General features: G+C 43.1%; 1 protein-coding gene across 1 annotated transcript; it reads left to right on the top strand.

The window, feature by feature from the left end:
* The first annotated feature begins 697 nt into the window (after nt 1-697).
* pdgfra (platelet-derived growth factor receptor, alpha polypeptide) lies at nt 698-19134 on the top strand. The gene is made up of 29 exons (XM_004084773.5): nt 698-1619; nt 3153-3228; nt 3313-3579; nt 3675-3935; nt 4171-4304; nt 5032-5194; nt 5689-5881; nt 6151-6266; nt 6351-6647; nt 6724-6990; nt 7087-7217; nt 7303-7471; nt 7568-7757; nt 7874-7989; nt 8093-8219; nt 8320-8513; nt 9261-9355; nt 9577-9709; nt 9912-10016; nt 11549-11659; nt 11996-12149; nt 12639-12799; nt 13055-13170; nt 13497-13619; nt 13714-13825; nt 15073-15172; nt 15314-15419; nt 15950-16185; nt 16274-19134. The coding sequence occupies exons 2-29, from the start codon at nt 3171-3173 to the stop codon at nt 16419-16421; spliced, it is 4383 nt and encodes a 1460-aa protein (XP_004084821.1). The 5' UTR covers nt 698-1619; nt 3153-3170; the 3' UTR covers nt 16422-19134.
* The last annotated feature ends 716 nt before the right edge of the window (nt 19135-19850 follow it).

Raw genomic sequence — 19850 nt, 5'->3', positions numbered from 1 at the left:
CAGACAGACAGACAGACAGATAGATAGATAGATAGATAGATAGATAGATAGATAGATAGATAGATAGATAGATAGATAGATAGATAGATAGATAGATAGATAGATAGATAGATAGATAGATAGATAGATAGATAGATAGATAGATAGATAGATAGATTAAAATTTAAATATACATTATGAATTAAATCATTTGGGACTAAAAAGGTTTTTGATACTATCGTGGCTCATCACAATGGTTGAGCTAGTTTTTGAAACCCCATACAAAAAAATGTGAAGTAGGTTACATGATTGTTTTTTTTAAATACATATATACTGTGTCAGAAATACCTTTTGACATTCCTCCTCAAAGCCCCTGGTGGTCAGTCACAGGAAGGACAAATGGGATTAAACAAGAAACTCTTCCGGTCCAGAAACAATAAAACAAAATATATGATGTCATTATTTTATTATCCTGGGTTACAGAGAAGTAAATTCTTGTTTTCAGTGAAAGTTGACATTCCCCTTTATCAGTAAAAACACAATTATTTGTAAAGGTTTTACCTGCATGGCTGTATTTAGTTTTTTCTCAGAAAACCCATCAGAAGGTGGAGCTTCAGCCCAGTTTGAGGTAAATTTGCTCTTCTGAGGCTGAAGTTCTTTGTTTGGAGAACAAGGACACAGTTCTTCTAACATGTGGAAGTGATTCCACCAAGAGGCTGCATACGCGGAGCGGAGGAGGGGGTGGGGAGTGGGCCCCGGGCCCTTGCCTCTACCTTTAGGTTTTTCTGGTATTTCTGTCCTGTACCCAGTTGGTCAATGGGATCCATTGTTCCCGCCCAAGAGTTTGGAGACTCGCACCAACTTAAGCGGTTCTGCTCATAGACTTGGTTATCTGGCATGCAACCAATTTTGTTTTCTGGTGATGAAAACGATGTTTGAACGACCCTGATGTTTGAAGTCTCTTTTCTGTTGTCAGATGTGTGGTGGATGTGTGCCGCGCTCCAGGACTGCGCGTAAATATGATGGTGTTGGAGCGCCCCCTGCTCCTCTGGGCTGCAGTGCCTGATTCCAGCTCCACACACTGGATCCGTTCACTTAAAAAATCTGATTCTACATGAAAAATAAAAGCTATAATTGCTGTACCCGTGCGTTTCGAGAAACAAATCTCATCTTTTGCATGCGCAATAAAGGATCATAGATTTTTTAAACAACAGCCACGTTGGACTTAACCCAAATAAAGGCTTTTAAAAGTTTTTAAATCAAGAAATCAGTGAAATCTGAGTAAACATTTCATGATCAAGACTCTTATTCTCACTTTGAAACTGGGTTCAGCGCTTCACCAGAAGGGGGGGGGGTGTATTTCCTGAGCGTTATTTACTTTAAGCAAGATGCTTTGCTTTTTCTGCAGGGGCTGGAGGGGGAGGACTGTAACGTTGAATCAGTTACAGGTCGCCGTGGCTGCAGCGCAGTTGTGAAGGCGGTCGCTGATGCGGGCGGAGGGTCGCGCAGACAGACGCTCGACAGCGCATGATCTCCAAGGATTAACGCCGCTGCAAAGGAGCCTTTTTTTGCGCCTTTTTACTCGCCTATTCATTCTGGATATCATCGCACTAAAGCAATAGAGAGGGGATTAGTAAAAGGTAACTGAGAGCTCTATTGAAGTAGTTTCATAACTTATTTAAAAATCATTTTAATCTATTGTAGTAGGTTTTTGTTTGTTTCGTTGTTGTTGGTGGTTTTTTTTTAGTTTTGCTACAATCTTATCTAATTACCGCAGTATCCTTTTTCTGTAAACCTACAAAAAGTTTATCAAACTTTATTGGTGAATCTGTGGAGCCTCCAGACCTTGTAAGTTGTCATAACTTCATTAAGCGATGATTCGTAAAGGTTTTCGCCGGTTGTCTGAAGTCCTCTCTCCGGTCCCCCATTTGGCTGAGCGGGAGACGTGGCTCACGCTGTTGGATAAAGGCGCTCAGTTCTCGCCTCACAGCTGGATGTTTCACCTCCAAGACAGAAGGCTCTGCTGCGGGGTGCTGCTTGTGTTTAATTGGGAACACATTGGAGTGCTTACGCAGCGCACTATCTTCTCCTCTGGTGGAATTTTGTTGGGAATTCAAGCGGAAAATCTTTGGAGTGAAACTTGATGGACATCCAAAAGAGAAATGAAACTACAACAAAACGGAAAAAGAGGAGCTGGGGTTTTTTTGGTGGTGGATCAGTGGGGGGTTACTACATTCTCCACCTCCCAAACCCCACTGCGACACCAAGGACTTCAGCAGCTAAGGAAAACAGATCTCTGCATCTTCAGCGATGCACCTTTCTCGCAGCCCCCACTGAAGCTGAAGCAGATCATCTTCTGTCAGCTGCTGCACAGATGGCCCCCAGCTCAGCACAGGCTGCCTCATTCTGATTCTGTGCATTTGCCGCTTGCTCGGAGAGCAGGGAGCTCAGCATGACAGACGCGCAGGGCACGCGCGGAGCTGGAGCGCCTCTGCAGTCTGTTGACGCTCACGAGATCTCCGCTAAGGACAAAAAGCGCAAACCTAATGTGCATTTCGTCAACTGATTCCCACGCATATATACTTTGTGTGCAGAGGGTGCGCTAATTATAGAGTCAACAAACCCAGACTCTTAATGGACTGTTCGAGCTTTTTGTGCCGAGCCTCAGTCGGAGGAGAACCGCAGCAACTACAAGAAGAAGTTAGAGGACACTGATGAAAGACTCCCAGAACAATGTCCCAAAACAAAAAGTCACAGAAGTGATTCAAAGTACGGATTAGACACAGAGAGCTGCGGTTTAAAGTCAGACAGAACCACAGTGTCCACAGTTCTGTGTTTTTCTCCATCAATTCGCACTGAAGGCGGTCTATCCTCAAATGATGGACTGTGTCGCCCTCTACCGGAGCATTTGTGCTCTGCACCATCCTCAAATCACTAGATTATTTTAGACTTGGTTGATCTCACCTCGAAAGACTCCTTAAACTTTTTGACTACGGTAAAGCATAACGTGGGGAGCATCGACATTCTGACCCCCCCCCCCCCCCCCCACACACACACACATACACGCCCCCTTTTGTTGAAGGAACAAAACCTTAATCAAACTGGCAACTAATGGAGAATTTGCAAAAACATTCTAAATGGTGTGTTGTTTTCTCTCTGTTCTGTCTTCACAGGCCTGAGCATCCATAACCATGGGTGGGGTGAGAACATTTGCTGTGTTTAAGAAATTCCTGGTGCTGCTGGTTCTAGGTAAGTAGGTATTTGAGACTGCAATGAATTTTACAACTTTTTCCCCCCATGAATCTCTGTAATGGTTGCAAATCTGTCCCTCAGGCACCTCTGCAGTTGCAAGACCAACCATCACCCCAAACCTAAAGGAACTTTTTCTACAACCTCACTCTTTCCTCAACTTGACCTGCTTTGGGGAGAGTAAAAAAGTCTCCTGGGTCAAGCCCCTGCCAGAAAACTCCATAGTCATTACAGGGAACAACTCAGCCACTCTGCTCATTTCCAGAGTCACTGTGGGGAACACAGGCTTTTATGTGTGCAATTATGAAGAGCAGCAAGATAGTGAAGTTGACATTTATGTCTTTGTTACAGGTCTGTTTCATTTTATATTTGCAAGGACAAAACACAGAAGTGAACACATTCCTTAACAAGAAAGCCATGAAAAGAGTATTGTGTGTTTCTTGCAGATCCCAGCAACCTGTTTGTCCCCGAGTCTCCAGAAAACATTCATCTCATCCTCTCCCAACACATGGTGGAAATCCCGTGCCGTGTATCTCACTCGAACGCTCACGTCATCCTGAGGAGGGTGCCCAGTGGAGAGCCGATTTCCTCTCCCTACGATGCAAAGATAGGCTTTTTTGGGATTGATGTTCCTGGGCAGTACCAGTGTGAAAGTTCTGTCAATGGCCACACTGTAAAGAGTGACATTTACATCGTGACCCATGAAGGTGAGCAGATATTCTTGTTGCATAGTTCATTTAAAAACACCAAAGAAACAATTTCAACGCACTCCTTTTTTGGGTTTTGTGGGAGCTTCATGTTGCATGTGTATGTGGAGGTGATTACCTCACACAAAAGTTTATTTCTGCCGGTGTCTGTGAGTGACGGTGACCTATATCAGAAATGAGGAAACATGTTTTTTGCCTGTGAGATGGTAGTGCTTATGTCTGCTCTTATTTGCAGACAGTTGCAGAAACTTCACACTGGAAGTTACAGCCACTGAGAGGACAGTGAGAGCTGGCCAGCCTCTCAATATCACATGCATGGCCCTGCCTGGCTCCAACTACAAGCAGGAGTGGGTCTATCCAAGGACACAGGCAAGGCGCAGTATTTCTATTTCCTTCTGTGTTTTTACAGCTTCATCTGTCTTGCTTGTACAGGTTTATTTTACCTTCAAGTTTGCTCATTTCCTAACCAGCAGTACAGAGCCTTAAATAGAAAAGTCATGTTTTTTTTCTAAGTGGAATATAGACTTAAGGGCAGCCCTTAATGGTTGCAAAGTATGTGTATTGAAGGCAGACGCTTCACATGGTGTGAGGCATGAACCAAACAACCCACTGTGGCAGTTAACCCCATGTGGGAGAGTCTGGCAGGGAAGTTAAAGTTCAGTACACATTGCCCCAGGGAGGGAGAAAGTTCAAAGGAAAGCAGATGAGAGGAAGGTAAATCTTGGACCTAGTGACTGTGAGCGGGTCGGAATTTGTCTAGCTAAATGACCAAGCTTTTGAAGCATTTGTGTCAGAGATCTGGGGCAGTTTCAGACCCGATTTACGTTTGTTTTTATTCTCAATCTGTGCTGCAGGTTGGTGGTTTTTATTCCTTTAAGGATTTTTCCAGAGCTAGTGAGGTTGGAGTCCTGACTCCCAATCTTGGTCTCAGCTGCAATTACAGACCTTTAAAAAGCTCAGTGATCCTGATTCCTCTCTTGTGGCTGAGCCGGTGTTTTTTGCACATTAGCCTTCAGCCTTATACCTAAATGGAGAAGCAGAAGTTGAAAGTACTACTTTGATTTTTTTAAATGTCCACTTTTTTCTGTTATTGCAGGCTGTGAATGCCACTCACATAAGGGAAAAATTCTCTGACCATGCCAGCTTCACCATCAGTATCCCAAAAACCAGGCCTCAGGACACTGGCATCTACGAGTGCGCTGTAGAGTGCCTGGAAAGCGGATATGTTCGAAGCAGCAATGTGGCTGTGACCGTCTTTGGTAACTCTTCCTTAACTCTTTACTGGCTGCTCAACCAAATGCTTGTTTTTAAAAACATTGATTTTTCGCATCACTCACCAAAGGAAATAACTAACAGACAAAAAATTTGTCATGGAGATTTTTCTTGGTTAGCTTGTTTGCGGATTAAATATTTTCCAGGTACTGCCTTTCTAGTACTACTGCAATAATGAGAATATGTGTTTAAACCAGTGGCACACACACGCACACTGACACAGGTAAATGAGTTCTGCATGTGTGCACAAGGTGTTTTTAGGGGTGTGCTGAAATTATTTTCCGCTTTCCAACCATGAAGCCTAAGTTCTGCTTTAAACATCACTAAGCATGGTTTATGGGATTTTTTCAACAGATGTGGGTCAGCCTTCATTTCACCTCCACCTTATCATCAGTCTGTGTCTTTTTGCTCCACCGTTCCTCAGTTTTTCTCTCGTCCATGATCCTGCGCTCATTCTTTCATCCACTTGTTTGTCATTCAGAGGAAAGCTCCTTCATAGTCCTGGACCACAGTGGCATTTTTGAGACAGAGTTTATCAGCCTTTTAGAAGAGACTCAGTTTACAATCCTCATCACCGCATATCCAGCCCCCAAAATCACATGGATGAAAGACAACAACCTCATACCAGAAAGCTACTACGTCTTCACCCAAACTAGTCACTTTGAAGGCAATCGGTGAGCAGAAGAGCATGCTTCCTCATTTGTTTGATTACTGCTGCTTCATACTTTCTTGTTTGATAGTAGTTCTTTCTTTAAAAGGTGTAGGGTAGAAGTAAAACTGTTTGCATCATTTTGAACAAGGTCAGAAAAACCAAACTACAATGATTCACACGGATATTTCATGTGGAGTTAGTATTTTTAGATCAGTCAACATCTCTGTGACCACCCAGAGAAAAAAATTGTAATTTCTACTGCGTTCCAAAGTTCTAATTTTGTTCTCAAAGGTATCAGAGCGTTCTGACACTTCAACAACCATTGGAGAAAGACAGCGGAAATTACACCATCACAGCCCTCAGCGGCTCCCACACGGCTCACTTTTCTTTCATCCTCGTAGTGAAAGGTTAGGCCAACATGAAGGCACTGTACCAATAGATATACAGGCACAACCCCATAGCTGGCAGCTCATCACATGTCTTCATTTCAGCTTCTAGTGGAGCGATGTTCCCCCCTTCAACGGCCCCTGTGCTGTTACCAGATAAGGAGGAGTTGTTGGTGCCCCTCCACACTCCTTTCACCATGACATGTCGCGGACAGGCCAAACTAGAGTGGGACACACCCTATAATGTTCCCGTGCGTGTACAGCAGGACCACAGCGGGCTTTTTGTCACCACCATCACGGTGGATTGGGCTGAAGCATATCACACAGGCTCCTATAAGTGCTTCTACAGTGGAAGCAACACGGAGGATTCCAAAAGCCAGAGCATCTATGTCTTTGTGCCAGGTTTGTCCACAGCTGCTTGCATTGTTTTAGTTTGTCACTCCAGCTTCTGGTCTAACACTTGTTTTACCTGACACAGATCCTGATGTTCCTTTCGTTCCATCATTGATGCCTTTTAGCAACCATGTCCTATCCGATCACGAGGAAATGGAGATTCAGTGCAGGGTGTCTGATCCAAGCGCTAACGTGACGTTGATAAACTTGGAAACCCAGGAGCCCGTGCCGAGTGTTTACGACAGTAAGAGGGGGGCTTTGGGGGTGTTCCTAGCTGGAACCTATGTCTGCAAGGCCCTCATAAATGGACATGAGTACTACAGTGAAGAATACATTGTTCATGGTTGGCCAGGTGAACTTTTTAGGGTTTTTGATAAAGATCTTTCCATTTGTTATTGAGCTGGATCTGTGCAATGACACAAGCCCTGGTAACTTGATTGCACCGCAGGTGGAACAGCGCTTCATGTTGAACTGAAAGCTAAAAGGACCGCCCTACTGGTGGGAGAAACAATCACTGTCACCTGCCTGGCTCGAGGACCCGAGATCCTGGAGGACAACTGGAAATACCCGGGCAAAGCGGTGAGAACCATTCTGCACAAACAGAGCTGTCAGCACTAACGTTTGCTCTGGCTGTGAGCTGTTCCTTTTCTTCTTTGCATGGCAGGCTAACCGTGGTACCAAAACAGTGCGCGAGAACAAGAAAGATCAGGAGATCCTCTACACCCTGACAATCCCACAGGCCTCAGTCAAAGACAGTGGCAGCTACTCCTGTTCTATTGTTGATATAGCTAACAATGAAATTCAGACAAAAGAACAAGAAATTCAGGTGTTTGGTACGTGTTACGGGTTTTTGATCCTATGCCTTTGAGTCTTTGTTTTTCAAGAAGTGATCAAGTATTACTAAAAACCAATGTCCTGATGTTCAACAGCTGGTGAATTTGTATCAATTGATCCGGAGTTCGGGGAGCACGAATCTGCAGAGCTGGATGAAGTTCGGGAATTCAGGGCAAATGTCCACTCCTTTCCCAATGCCCGTGTCACTTGGATCAAAGATGGGATTCTTCTCAGTGATGTGACAGCAGAGATCTCCACCAGCCTGCGGCAAACCAGCGAGACCAGGTAAGTCTGCAGTGGAGAGAGCACAGCTCCTCAGAGAAACATCCCTCATGTCATTCCAGCCTTTAATTAGGATGTAGGGTTTGAATTGTAGTTTATGCTGTTGTTAATGTTTGCAGTTACATGAGTGTTCTCACACTGATCCGGGCTAAGGGGGAGGACAGTGGGAATTACACCATGCGAGTGGAGAACGGAAACCAGAGTCGACATGTCAGCTTAATCCTAGAGGTCAAAGGTCAGGAAAAAGACTGCCACAAGAATGAATTTATTTTATTTTCTTGGCTGTAGCTTCTTTAACCCCAAACTTTAGTTGCAATCAGTTTTTTTTATTCACTTAGTGCCTGCTGTCATCGTGGACCTGATGGACATCCATCATGGCTCAGCCATAGGCCAGTCTGTGGTGTGCATAACCAGAGGGCGGCCCACACCTGCGGTGGAGTGGTTCATCTGCAAGAGCATCAAACAGTGAGCTCAGTCACGTTTGGTGGGATGTTTCCTCTGAACTGATGTCAAAAAATAAACATCAAACTGATCTGGTCATGTGTTTGCCTCTGCTTTGGTCCAGCTGTGGCAACAACTCATCTTTTTGGGTGCCCCTCGCTACCAACTCCACAGACATCGTGTTTGATTCGCACTTCGAAGGCAATAACCTGGAGAGCCAGGTCGTGTTTGGTCACCTGGAGAGCACGCTGGCGGTCCGCTGCCTAGCCAGGAATGAAATGGCCACTGTCAGCAGGGAGGTCAAACTGGTGTCTAGCGGTGAGTGTTCACACGTCCAATTCCTTCTTTTAGTGAAACACAGTGTTCCCTTGTGAATGATGTTGAAAAAATCACCTGCAACAGGTGAAATCTGCAAAGTAGGATTACAGATGTTTCAAGGCTGTAAAATTTCTCACTTCCCTCTTGATAACACTTTTCTCAGACAAACGTGAACATTTTCACACTTTTCTGTCTTGTTTAAACTCTCAAAGTTCAAACCTTTATAGAAAATAAGCCCGCTTTTAAAGAATGATAACAAAGATCTCACTAGGGCAACTTGAACACATTTTGTACAGGAGACACGGCACAGGGGAGATTGATCAACAAAATCCACAGCCAATCAATTTAGCAAAATTGCACTAAAAACATCTGCAAAACAGAAATACCACAACAGCTGAACTGTGAACACTGTATTGACATTTCTGACTTGTTTCCGCTCAACGTCCTCCATCTTTAGAGATCCAGATGTGATCAGTACACGTTTGCAGTTGTGAGGAAAGGTTTTAGAGGAAGCAGCCATTTTTTCTCTGCTCCCTCTCGTCAGCCCCTCTTCCTTGGTGGTTGCTGGCCTCGTCCTGCCCATCCCCACTCACATGTTATCTTCACAGCATATCTTTGTAGCTTGTTATCTAGACACCCTGCTGATGAGACTGGCAGACTCACAGAGGACGTTTCTCCTGCAAGCATCCTGCAGATAAATGTCTTCTCCTACTGACATATGTGACAACTGGCTTTCGTCCCAAACAGGCCCCCACCCTGAGCTGACTGTGGCTGCTGCCGTACTGGTGCTCCTGGTCATTGTCATCATCTCACTCATTGTCTTGGTTGTCATCTGGAAACAGGTATTGCTGTGATGATGCATCATTGCTTCTCCTTCTCACCTGTTCATCCATTTCTGTAGCCTTTCAGTTTCATGTTAAACATTCAGATCAACACTCCGATTAAGATTTGTTGTTGTTTTTAGCAACATTGGAGTCCTGTATTTCTAAGTCTACATTGTTAAGACCCATGGGTACATGTAATCTCCCATGTGTAATCATGGATTTGTATGTGTGTCTTCCAGAAGCCACGATATGAGATCCGCTGGAGGGTCATAGAGTCTGTTAGTCCAGACGGCCACGAATACATCTATGTGGACCCCATGCAGCTTCCCTACGACTCTAGATGGGAGTTTCCCCGTGACAGACTTGTGCTTGGTGAGCTGACTTGTTTTTCAGTCCCAAGCATCCTGCAAAAATCTTGGGCTTCTCAGTTTGTCTTTGAAGTAAATCTCTGATAAGAAGACTTGACAACTTGACTTTTTATGACTTGGACTTGGTTTGATCAAGAAGGTTTTCGGCTGTTGAAAGGGTCTCGCTGGAATGTGTGAATGACCTCATATCTTGTTGTTCTTCTCAGGTCGTGTCCTGGGCTCTGGAGCATTTGGGAAGGTGGTTGAAGGAACTGCCTATGGACTCAGTCGCTCTCAACCAGTCATGAAAGTGGCTGTAAAAATGTTAAAACGTGAGTTTTAAGATACTGCACACTTACAGAGGTTGTGTACAACACAAAGCATTTATGAGGCGCGTACACTTGTTTATATCCACTGATGGGGGATCAGTTCAGTGAATAGCAGCTGTTGGTGGGGGTAACAATACATTTTAGTTGCTGATTCAATTCATAGTTGATATTGGTCCATTTTGAACGAACCGATTCGATCCGATTGACTGAGCCAAAATGGATCCAGGAAATGTTTAGCCAAAGCTTCCAAACCCAGAAGAAACCTCTGTTGCAGCAGAGCTCGATGGAGGATTCATTAGCTTAGGAGAAAAGTTAGCTTTTCAGAGAGAAATTCCTGCTACTGAACAGTGAAGTTTTCAAGATTCCTTTTATTTCTTCCAGATCATCAAGTATAAATGAAATCTGTGTCCAAACCAACAAGTAAACTAGAATGAATGTCAAATCCATTCACATGTTAGTTTCCTAAAGTTCACCACTGTTGTTTTTCCACATCCAAAGAATCCAAAGGGAACATTCTTAGAACATTCTAGACACTGGATGGTCACACATTGGACTGGAATGATGGATGATCCGTGTTTGATGACATCACATGTGTGTTGTCCACTGATGCACTTGGTCCTTTTTACCTACTGTACCTCAATCCAAATGGTATTTTCCAATAAAATATTGTCTCAGATTTATCTGGTCAGATCTTAAGAAAATAAATCAGCTCTTCAATTAGGTCAATTATATTTGCTACACTCCCAGCAGGTGTTGAGAATAGTTATTTTTCAGAGGTATGGAGGATCAAGTTCAATAAGTTATTTGTTTTTACAGTCATGCAATTCTTTCTTCCATAGGCCATAATTACACATTCTTAAATGAAGATTATTTTATGTGTGAAACCATTAAGTTATTGAAATAATTGAAATTGTCTCCGCTAGATTTAACTTGTAATCATCACACATTTAGGTTAAAATATGGATTTATTCAAAGCTGATAGAAGTGATGTCCTCATAAACTAGCAGATTTTCACTTGATACGTGTAGATTTTATTCTTATTTTAGATAAACATCATTTACTATTAATTCCAAAATGTAGCCAAACAGGGTTAACTGATTCATTGACATCTCCTGATGTACAATTTAGGGAATCAAATATAGTTTGATTCAATTCAAGTTTCTTAATCAGAAAAACAGAACATTGTTGGCTTGTTCAACAGCCCATAATGTCAGCTGTTTACCTAAGACAGATATTTAACCCCTTGAGGTATATTGATGTCAGAAACATCAAACCACTTCGGGTTCTAAATTACCTTAATATAGCATCTACATTAAAGCAAAAACACGAGTGAATTTATGTTTTCAACTGGAAATAAATTCAGGCATGAAGGGGTTAAAAATGGAGCTGGTTTATAAAATTATCTATGAAGTGATCAAGCCCAACCTAAACAAAAGAGCAGTTTCTGCTACGGAATGAGTATGAAGCCTTGGCACAGAAATGTTGGTGCTTTGATTGAGAGTGGTGACTGTCATGGCTGCTGCACCTTCTTCCAGCCACAGCCCGCTCCAGCGAGAAACAGGCCCTCATGTCAGAACTGAAGATCATGACTCATCTCGGACCCCACCTCAACATTGTGAACCTTCTGGGAGCATGCACCAAGTCAGGTGACTGAAACACACAAACCCACGCCAAGCCCATGTTGTGTAATAACAGCACACTGTAACAGTTGTTGCCTCTACCCTATAATTTAGATACTACTTTGCCAATACACACTTGCACACACACATGCACGTCCAGAGATGGTCATTGCAGACATTTACAGCTTTAGGAGGCCCTAAAGAATGACATTGTGCCTTCAGCTTGTGGCGGGTGCGGGACTTTAATGGAAAAGTGGGGAGATGCCCTCCTGACCGCGTTTTAGTCTTCATGAGCCTCTGATAAGATTAGCTTGTAGACTGACGCTGATGCACAACTTTATCTCCCGCCCATGTTGTTCCCAGGCCCTATTTACATTATCACGGAGTACTGCTTCTACGGAGATCTGGTCAACTACCTGCACAAGAACAGGGAGAACTTCCTCAGCCTGAGCCCAGAAAAAAATAGAAAAGAGATGGATATATTTGGGATCAATCCTGCAGATGAGAGCAGTAGGAGGTACAACACTCACCTCTAATCAGGAAAATGTGATGCTTTATCTTTTAAATATGTATGCACTATTTTTTTAAAGCTGCTAAAAACAATTGTCTCATATTCTCCTTTTTCCTCTTTATTGGTAGCCTAATTTTCCCTCATGGTCAAAGATAATATCTGGCATCATCCCCTAATCAGATCAAAGACCTAATTGGTCTAAGCTTTCAGACTAATTGAATCATAAAGCATGTACCTGTTAATTGTTTTCACCCAAATGTCCACAGAAAAACAGCTTTCTACCCCCTCCCCCTCACTGAGACACATCTGTGTTGATGAATGAGTCACAGTGACGGCACCTCTAAATGATCTTAGGGTGATTTAATCCTGACTGCCATGTTTGCTACAGATGCACCTTCTTGTAGCCTCAGCCGGAGGGCAGGAGAGGACAAACATCTCAGTCTTTGCTTTGGCTATCATCACTGACAACGTTGCCCGTCCTGTCTTTGCTCACAGCTATGTGATCCTGTCCTTTGAAAGTAAAGGGGACTACATGGATATGAAGCAGGCTGACAACACTCAGTATGTGCCAATGCTGGAGATGAACAATGCCTCCAAGTACTCAGACGTCCAGAGGTCAAACTACGATCACCCTCCCTCGCAGAAAGGCTCAAGTGGTATGACTGCTTCTTCACCTCCACTTCTCTGTGTTGTTTTTAAGTCATTGTTGGATGTAGAGGTGTGCCCCTGTTGGAATTTAAGATTGGCACTGGCCTGTAATTACAAGGAGAAGATAATTGTAGCACCAGCATATTAATGTCTGGTTTCTCTGTGCCATTAAAACCAGGCTAAAGAAAGAAGTGCTAAATTTACATTACGTGGTGTACATATACTTATCGACCGCCTCATTGTGTGTGTTTATTCAAAACCAGAATGTGAGATGGAAAACCTGCTGTCAGATGACACCACTGAAGGCCTAACAACCACTGACCTGCTGAGCTTTACCTACCAGGTGGCCAAAGGAATGGAATTTCTCTCTTCCAAAAATGTAGGTTTGAGTAACATTCCTCTCTGGATCTGTGTGGTGTTGAGACCACTCAGGAGAGGAGCCAGGGCCTGTAGATATAGTTGTAGAGCTGGAATTACCATACAGGAGCAAGCTGCAGCCTGGAACTGTTCCTTCAGCTTCATAGTTATTATCTCTAAATATCCAGCAGTCATGGAAATCCAGCCAACTGACATTTTTACATAAAGTCTATGCTTTAGCAAAGTGAAATGGTAACAAAGGGGAACTTGGATTAAATAAAATCCAAAAATCCCAAAACACCACAAACTGCTGCAATCCTTTTCAATCCACGTTGCTTCTTTCTTCAGTGCGTGCACCGAGACCTTGCAGCCAGGAACGTACTCCTCTCTCAGGGCAAGATAGTGAAGATCTGTGACTTTGGACTGGCCCGGGACATCATGCATGACAGCAATTATGTCTCCAAAGGGAGTGTAAGTTTCTATTCAGCACTCATCTCCAAATCAGACTGGCATGTAAATGCTGCTTTGAAAGGGTGGTCTAACACCTGCTCTTGTTTCATTCCAGACCTTTCTTCCTGTGAAATGGATGGCACCAGAAAGCATTTTTGACAACCTGTACACCACCCTCAGTGATGTTTGGTCTTACGGCATCCTCCTTTGGGAGATTTTTTCGTTAGGTGAGCCTCAAATCACTGAAGCAGACACTGTTCACTTGCTGCTTTACTACACAAAATAGGTTTACGTTCTATTTTGTCTAAGTGAATAACACATCCATGCATTACATCCTTCATGCTTGAACACATTGTTCCAATTTGTGCTTGTGACTCTTTAAGTTCTCCTCCTTTATAAACCCGGCTCATTTTCATTTCCTAGTAAAATGAATCAACAATGTGAAGGAGAGACAGCTTATCAAGATTTCTTTAAGGATGCCGACCACATTTTACCAACTATACTTGTGTAATTTTAGTCATATATACATTTTACACTTGAGATAAGTTACAGTTAACTAAAAGGTAATCCTTAAGTGAGACTAAATGACTTGTTTTAGCCAAATATATCCATCCATCCATCTATCTTCTTAATCTGCTGTATCCCTTGGTCAAGGAGTTGCTGAAGCCTGTCTCGGCTACTGTTGGGGGAAGGCAGGCTACACCCTAGACAGGTTGTAGGTCTGTCACAGGGCTAGCCAAATACAAATACCTGTAAATGCATTTGTACATCAATCTCTTTATTTGTAGAGCACCTTCCGTCAACATGCACTGAACTCAAAATGCTTATCATAAAATTCATAAACACAATAAATTAAAAACACAAACACAGAAAGACGAACATACACATGGCCATATGTATATATTTCCTAAATGTTTCATTTGTTCAATTCGCAGATTTATTTGCTTATTGCAAGTTTTAAAAAAGCGCAACGCTGGATGTTTAACTGAGCATAAATGACAGTGTTAAGAAAAATGGTAAAATGGTAAATGGCGTATACATATCTATATATAGATATATATAGATATGTATATATATCCAATCACAGGTACATTCACCTACACACACATTCACAAACCACTGCCCTGCACTGGCACCAACCTGTAACCACAAGGAGCAATGTGGGGCTCAGTGTCTTGCCCAAGGACACTTTGACACATAAATGATCACTATGCCTCTGCACCACAGCTGCTCCAAAAAATTAAAGTGCCACTAGTTGTCACACACCTGGGTGTGTGAACTTTATTCATCGCATTCGATCCATCACCTGGGTCCCATTTTTAGGCTTTTTAGTATCACTCCCTCGTGGATTTGACCTCACGATCTTCCACTCAACACAAAGCCACTGAGTTGACCAAAATTCCAAAGCCCTAATACAGACACTTTATAGTAAATAGCTATGTGCATTGTTAATCAGAGATGTGTTTGTGTGAAGGTGGGACCCCTTACCCTGGGATGGTGGTGGACTCCAGCTTCTACAACAAGATCAAGAGTGGATATAGGATGTCCAAACCTGAACACGCACCGCAAGATATGTACGTGTTCAAATGAAGAATGCATCAGGCTGTTTTGGGCTGTGATGTTTATTGACCCACATAAGTCATGGAGAAATGAAAAGGTGCGTGATAGGACGTTCTGTTTCTTATAGGATATTCTTCTTATTTGTGCTTTTTCAGATATGAGACGATGATGAAGTGCTGGAACAGTGATCCAGAGAAGAGGCCCTCCTTCATGGGTCTAAGTGAAAGTGTAGCATTGCTGCTGCCCTCCAGCTATAGGAGGGTAAGTCTGCCTATGACCTGTCTTTCCCCCAGATCTAAAAAGTTTCCTAACACCTGGTTTTTAAATCCACCTCCATTTATCATTGACGGGTCCGCCCTTTACTTTCCTTTATTTAACTTTCTGAATGGAGCTGTATTGACTTTTTAAATGTACCTTTTGCACTGGAAAGTACAGGTTACAAGCAGTTTAAATACACTATTAAAGCAGCAGGCTGTTCATTTCAAACCTCTCCCGCATCCTCTGTGAGTGCGTTGTGACCATTAAGATTCAGCGTAAAAGAGATTGAAGCCTAAAGGCTCCAGCTGGGTGTCAGAGGGGCTGCATTTGGTCTGTTCTGACATAATCTGAGTTTATCACCTCCAACGCCTCCAACCTTAATGACCTGGTTGAACTCCACATCACACTCGACTCGTCTCTTCACATTTTTTGTTGCTTTGATAGAAACAGATATCCCTTATTTTAGCAATTGCCTGTGTGGACAGGACAGTGCAGCAGCATGCATTTCTAAAGTGTCTGTCTGTGTTGTCCAGCATTATGAGAGGGTAAACCGGGACTTCCTGAAAAGTGACCATCCTGCTGTCACCCGGGTGTGCATGGAAAACGACACCGACTATGTTGACATTCCCTACAAGAACCAAGGCAAGCTGAAGGAGCGGGAGAGCGGCTTTGATGAGCAGCGCCTGAGCTCAGATAGTGGCTACATCATTCCACTCCCTGACCTGGACCCCCTCTCTGATGAAGAATATGGAAAAAGGAACAGACATAGGCAAGTTCATAACTTACGTTGATGTACAACAATAAATAACCCTCCCGTCAAATGGGGTATTGACATAGTTGAGTTGTTCCTCTTTCAGCTCTCAGACATCTGAGGAGAGCGCCATCGAGACAGGGTCGAGCAGCTCCACCTATCCTAAACGTGAAGGAGAGACGCTCGAGGACATCACACTGCTGGACGAGACGTGTCTGGACTGTAGTGACCTGGTGGAGGACAGCTTTCTCTAAAAACTGTCCTGTCTGAGTGGGAGCAACAAGGGAAGATTTAAGACTTTTAAGACTCGTTAATCAACCAAAGACGGTTGAGCGCTCCTCCTCCTCTCAGACCACCCACTGCAAGGACAGAACAGAACCACTTTTCAGTCTGTGGTGAGTCTGTGGCAACGTGAGGTATTCTTTTCTCTGGACAGCACCCCCTTCAGGGTTGGAGGGGTGACTGACAAATGATAAAAATGTGACTTGGAAAAAAGGACCAAGAAAACCTCAGAGCATTTCTGTCGGACCTATCCAGCTACAAGAGATTTAAGAAACACCACCTTTAATTTTCAGAGCTTTACTTCTTTGGGCATTCTTTTCACAGCACTATAAGCGAAAAGGAACCATACAGTCAAATGATGATTCATTTGTTTAACCACTAAGGATACACTATTTATACTACAAGATTCCATTACTAAGCACAGATTTACAAGAATCCAAGTACCGTAAATTCCGGACTACAAAGCGCACCCGATTACAAGCCGCACCCACCCATTTTCACGTGTTTAATTAGTTTTAAACATACACAAGCCGCGTCAGAGTAGAAGCCGTGCATGTGTTAGGCGATATTGTCATCCTGACAGATCACGGCCAGCATCCCAGAGTGAGTGCAATTCTTTAGCACATTGTGGGTGGTGCCAGTTTTGCCTCTGGCTCATGTATTTGAGTGTATCGACATCTGCCAAACAGCATGGACCTCTATTCTGTTCACAAGTTCCTCAGTTATGGTGTTTTTATTTCATTTTTTTTTTACTTATTGACAATCTAGGTATCATACATAAAATTACAAACAGTAACCATATAATCAACATTACATCCCTCAGTTATGATGAGGAAATTTACATCCGCGATTCCACATTTCCCATGAGTCTTAGGGGCTAAAGGCGGGGCCAACGCCCGGCTCGCCATTCTGTTGTACGTGTTTAAGAATTAGCAAGTAGCAGCAGTGCATGGAGGGGTGAACGGGTACAGCTCTCCTTCCGCTTGTGTCGCGGCAGCGTTATGGGAGTAACAGGGCTGGTTAAAAAACACACCGGTAAAATACAGCAGCGCGCCTCAGCGCGATACGCGCGCCTCAGTGCGGCGCGTGCGACAGAATTCAGAAGCCTCTGCGCTCCGCTCCCGCCCCGCGCGCTCCTTGTCTCCCCTTCCTATCTACTCCGACAGCTCTGGCCAGGGCGGCTTCAAGGAGGAGCACTTCGTCCCCGTTGCGCCGGTGGATGGAGCAAATCGTTTCTGTGCAAAGCAATCGGACTTAATACTGTACGTTTTGTGTATGAGGGGCGGGTGCGTTGTTACGTGTGGGAGCCTTCAGACTGCCATCGGCCCCGCAGCTCAATCAGCAGGAGAAGATGTCTCCAGCTCACACGGAGGCTGTGAGTTTTTCAAAGCAAAATTCCGCTTTTACGGTTTCCTTAGAAACCGTAAATGGAATGTAAATTCACTCCATGCGCTGTTCTCTCTGTCACGCAGCAAACCGGCTTTTCCAAACCCGTTGGTGACGGTGGACTTTTTTACGCTGCTTTTAACGATTGCTTTTAACTTGAAAGCTTCATCATATTGTAGCGGCGATCACGTGCACGTTGGGCATGCGTGTTTCATTTTGTTGAACCATGACTGAAGTGTCTAAGACCTGAAGTCAAGTCCATGCTGTTTGGCTGCTAAGAGGTGTGTTGAATATAAATGACTTGTGCTTGGTGTTAGATAGAGAATTCAAACTATTCACTGAGTTCGAAAGTACATACATGGCGGCCGCTAATTAAATCCATAAATTAGCCTGAATAAGCCGCAGGGCTGTAAGCGCAGGAAAAAAGTAGCGGCTTGTAGTCCGGAAATTACGGTACTTTATTCCAGAGAAGCAGTTGATGCTGGAACAATCAGAAGTAATGCATGAATAATAATGCATATGACAATATAATGCTTTTGTTATTAAGTAGATGTAGTAACTCAAATTTATTTTTTTACTTTATTGTTAAATGTGTACTTCCTTTTTAGCTGAAACACATACAAAATGTTACATTTAGCACAGATAAGTAGTGTGATGTAAATAACTTCAGAGTTGATTTATAAAAGAGAATTATTGGAATAATACTCAATTATTTTATTTGAGCACATATGAAGCTTCTGCACCCTTGTTTACTTTAGTGAAAGCATCGCTTTGGACGAATCTGTGTCAGTGACATCAGTGTTTGGAAACTGGTTTTGGATTTTTTTTTAACCCGGTTCCAGGTAAATTTAGCAAAGAAGGTCTCCAGAAAGACAAGCGGCATCCTGACGTCTTTCGGCAGATTCCAGTACTGTTGAAACAGTCGGTCTGGGGCATCAATGAGGGAGCATAAACCTCTCCCTGTTGTTTCAGCAGCTTGCTTCTTCCCACTGACTTCACACAAAATCCAAAAATCAGTTGTTGCACTTTCCTTCTGTCTGGGTCCAGCCATGCTGCAGATGAACAGATGAACTGCCAGGCTGAGCTTTTAAACTCCTCTTGTTTGTGGCTGTCCATGTTTAAAGCAGGCTGGATGTGAATGTTTGCTCTGTGAGTGATGTGCTGATGATTGTACTCTGTCATGTATTTCTACATAAATGCACCAAATACCATGTTTTATATCATATTTCCTTATTTTACGATATGTACATTCAGATCATTCATATTTCAAAAAATGATTAATAATGTTAAACAACACAATGTCTCCGATTTTCCTGCTCCCATGCAGATACTGTATAACAAAAAATTGAAGGATGGGGTGGTTGTGGAAATAAAAGTGGGCAAAAAAAGGCTTGCTTCATTCTGTGTATTGTTGAGACGGGATTTCCCTTTTAGAAAGTCTCCCCGTGTTCTTTTTGTCAAAGGAGAGACACAACCCATGTCCAAGAGTTTAGAAGAACCCAGTTTATTTGAAGAAGGAGAAGGCCTGAAGACCATTTTCCCTGCATGATCTGACTCAACCCTCATTTGTCCCTGGGTCTTGCAGGCCCACAGGGGGGGTCTCCAGCATGCACACTTACAGATCGTTGGATACCACTGCACCAGGAGATAACTTTTGACCAATACCATTGTTCCTAAGGATACCTTCCCCCAAACCTACTTCACCTCTATCTCTGCATTCCTCAGGCCTGGAACAACAAACCTCTGAGTAAATAATAAAAAGAGTAATACAAGTAATTGGAAAGTAAAGTCATTGAAAACAAGTAAATAAAATGCAAGTATATAAAAAGTTATGATTAAACAATGTATTAAAGATGCATAAAAATGAAATCTATTTCTAAAACTTTTATAAAAATAATATCTCACAGAATTAAGCATATTGACATGTTGGTGACCCCCCTTTTCCTGTTATAAACATATTTATTCTCTTATTTTTATCTCCTTTTTTGTACCATTTGTGTTTAGTCACTGTAAAG

This window comes from Oryzias latipes, chromosome 4, assembly GCF_053564925.1.
Source record: "Oryzias latipes strain Hd-rR chromosome 4, Olatipes_Hd-rR_3.1".
Taxonomy (NCBI): Eukaryota; Metazoa; Chordata; class Actinopteri; order Beloniformes; family Adrianichthyidae; genus Oryzias; species Oryzias latipes.
The sequence above is the reverse complement of the archived record's forward strand: the minus strand, read 5'-3'. Positions and strand labels throughout refer to the sequence as shown.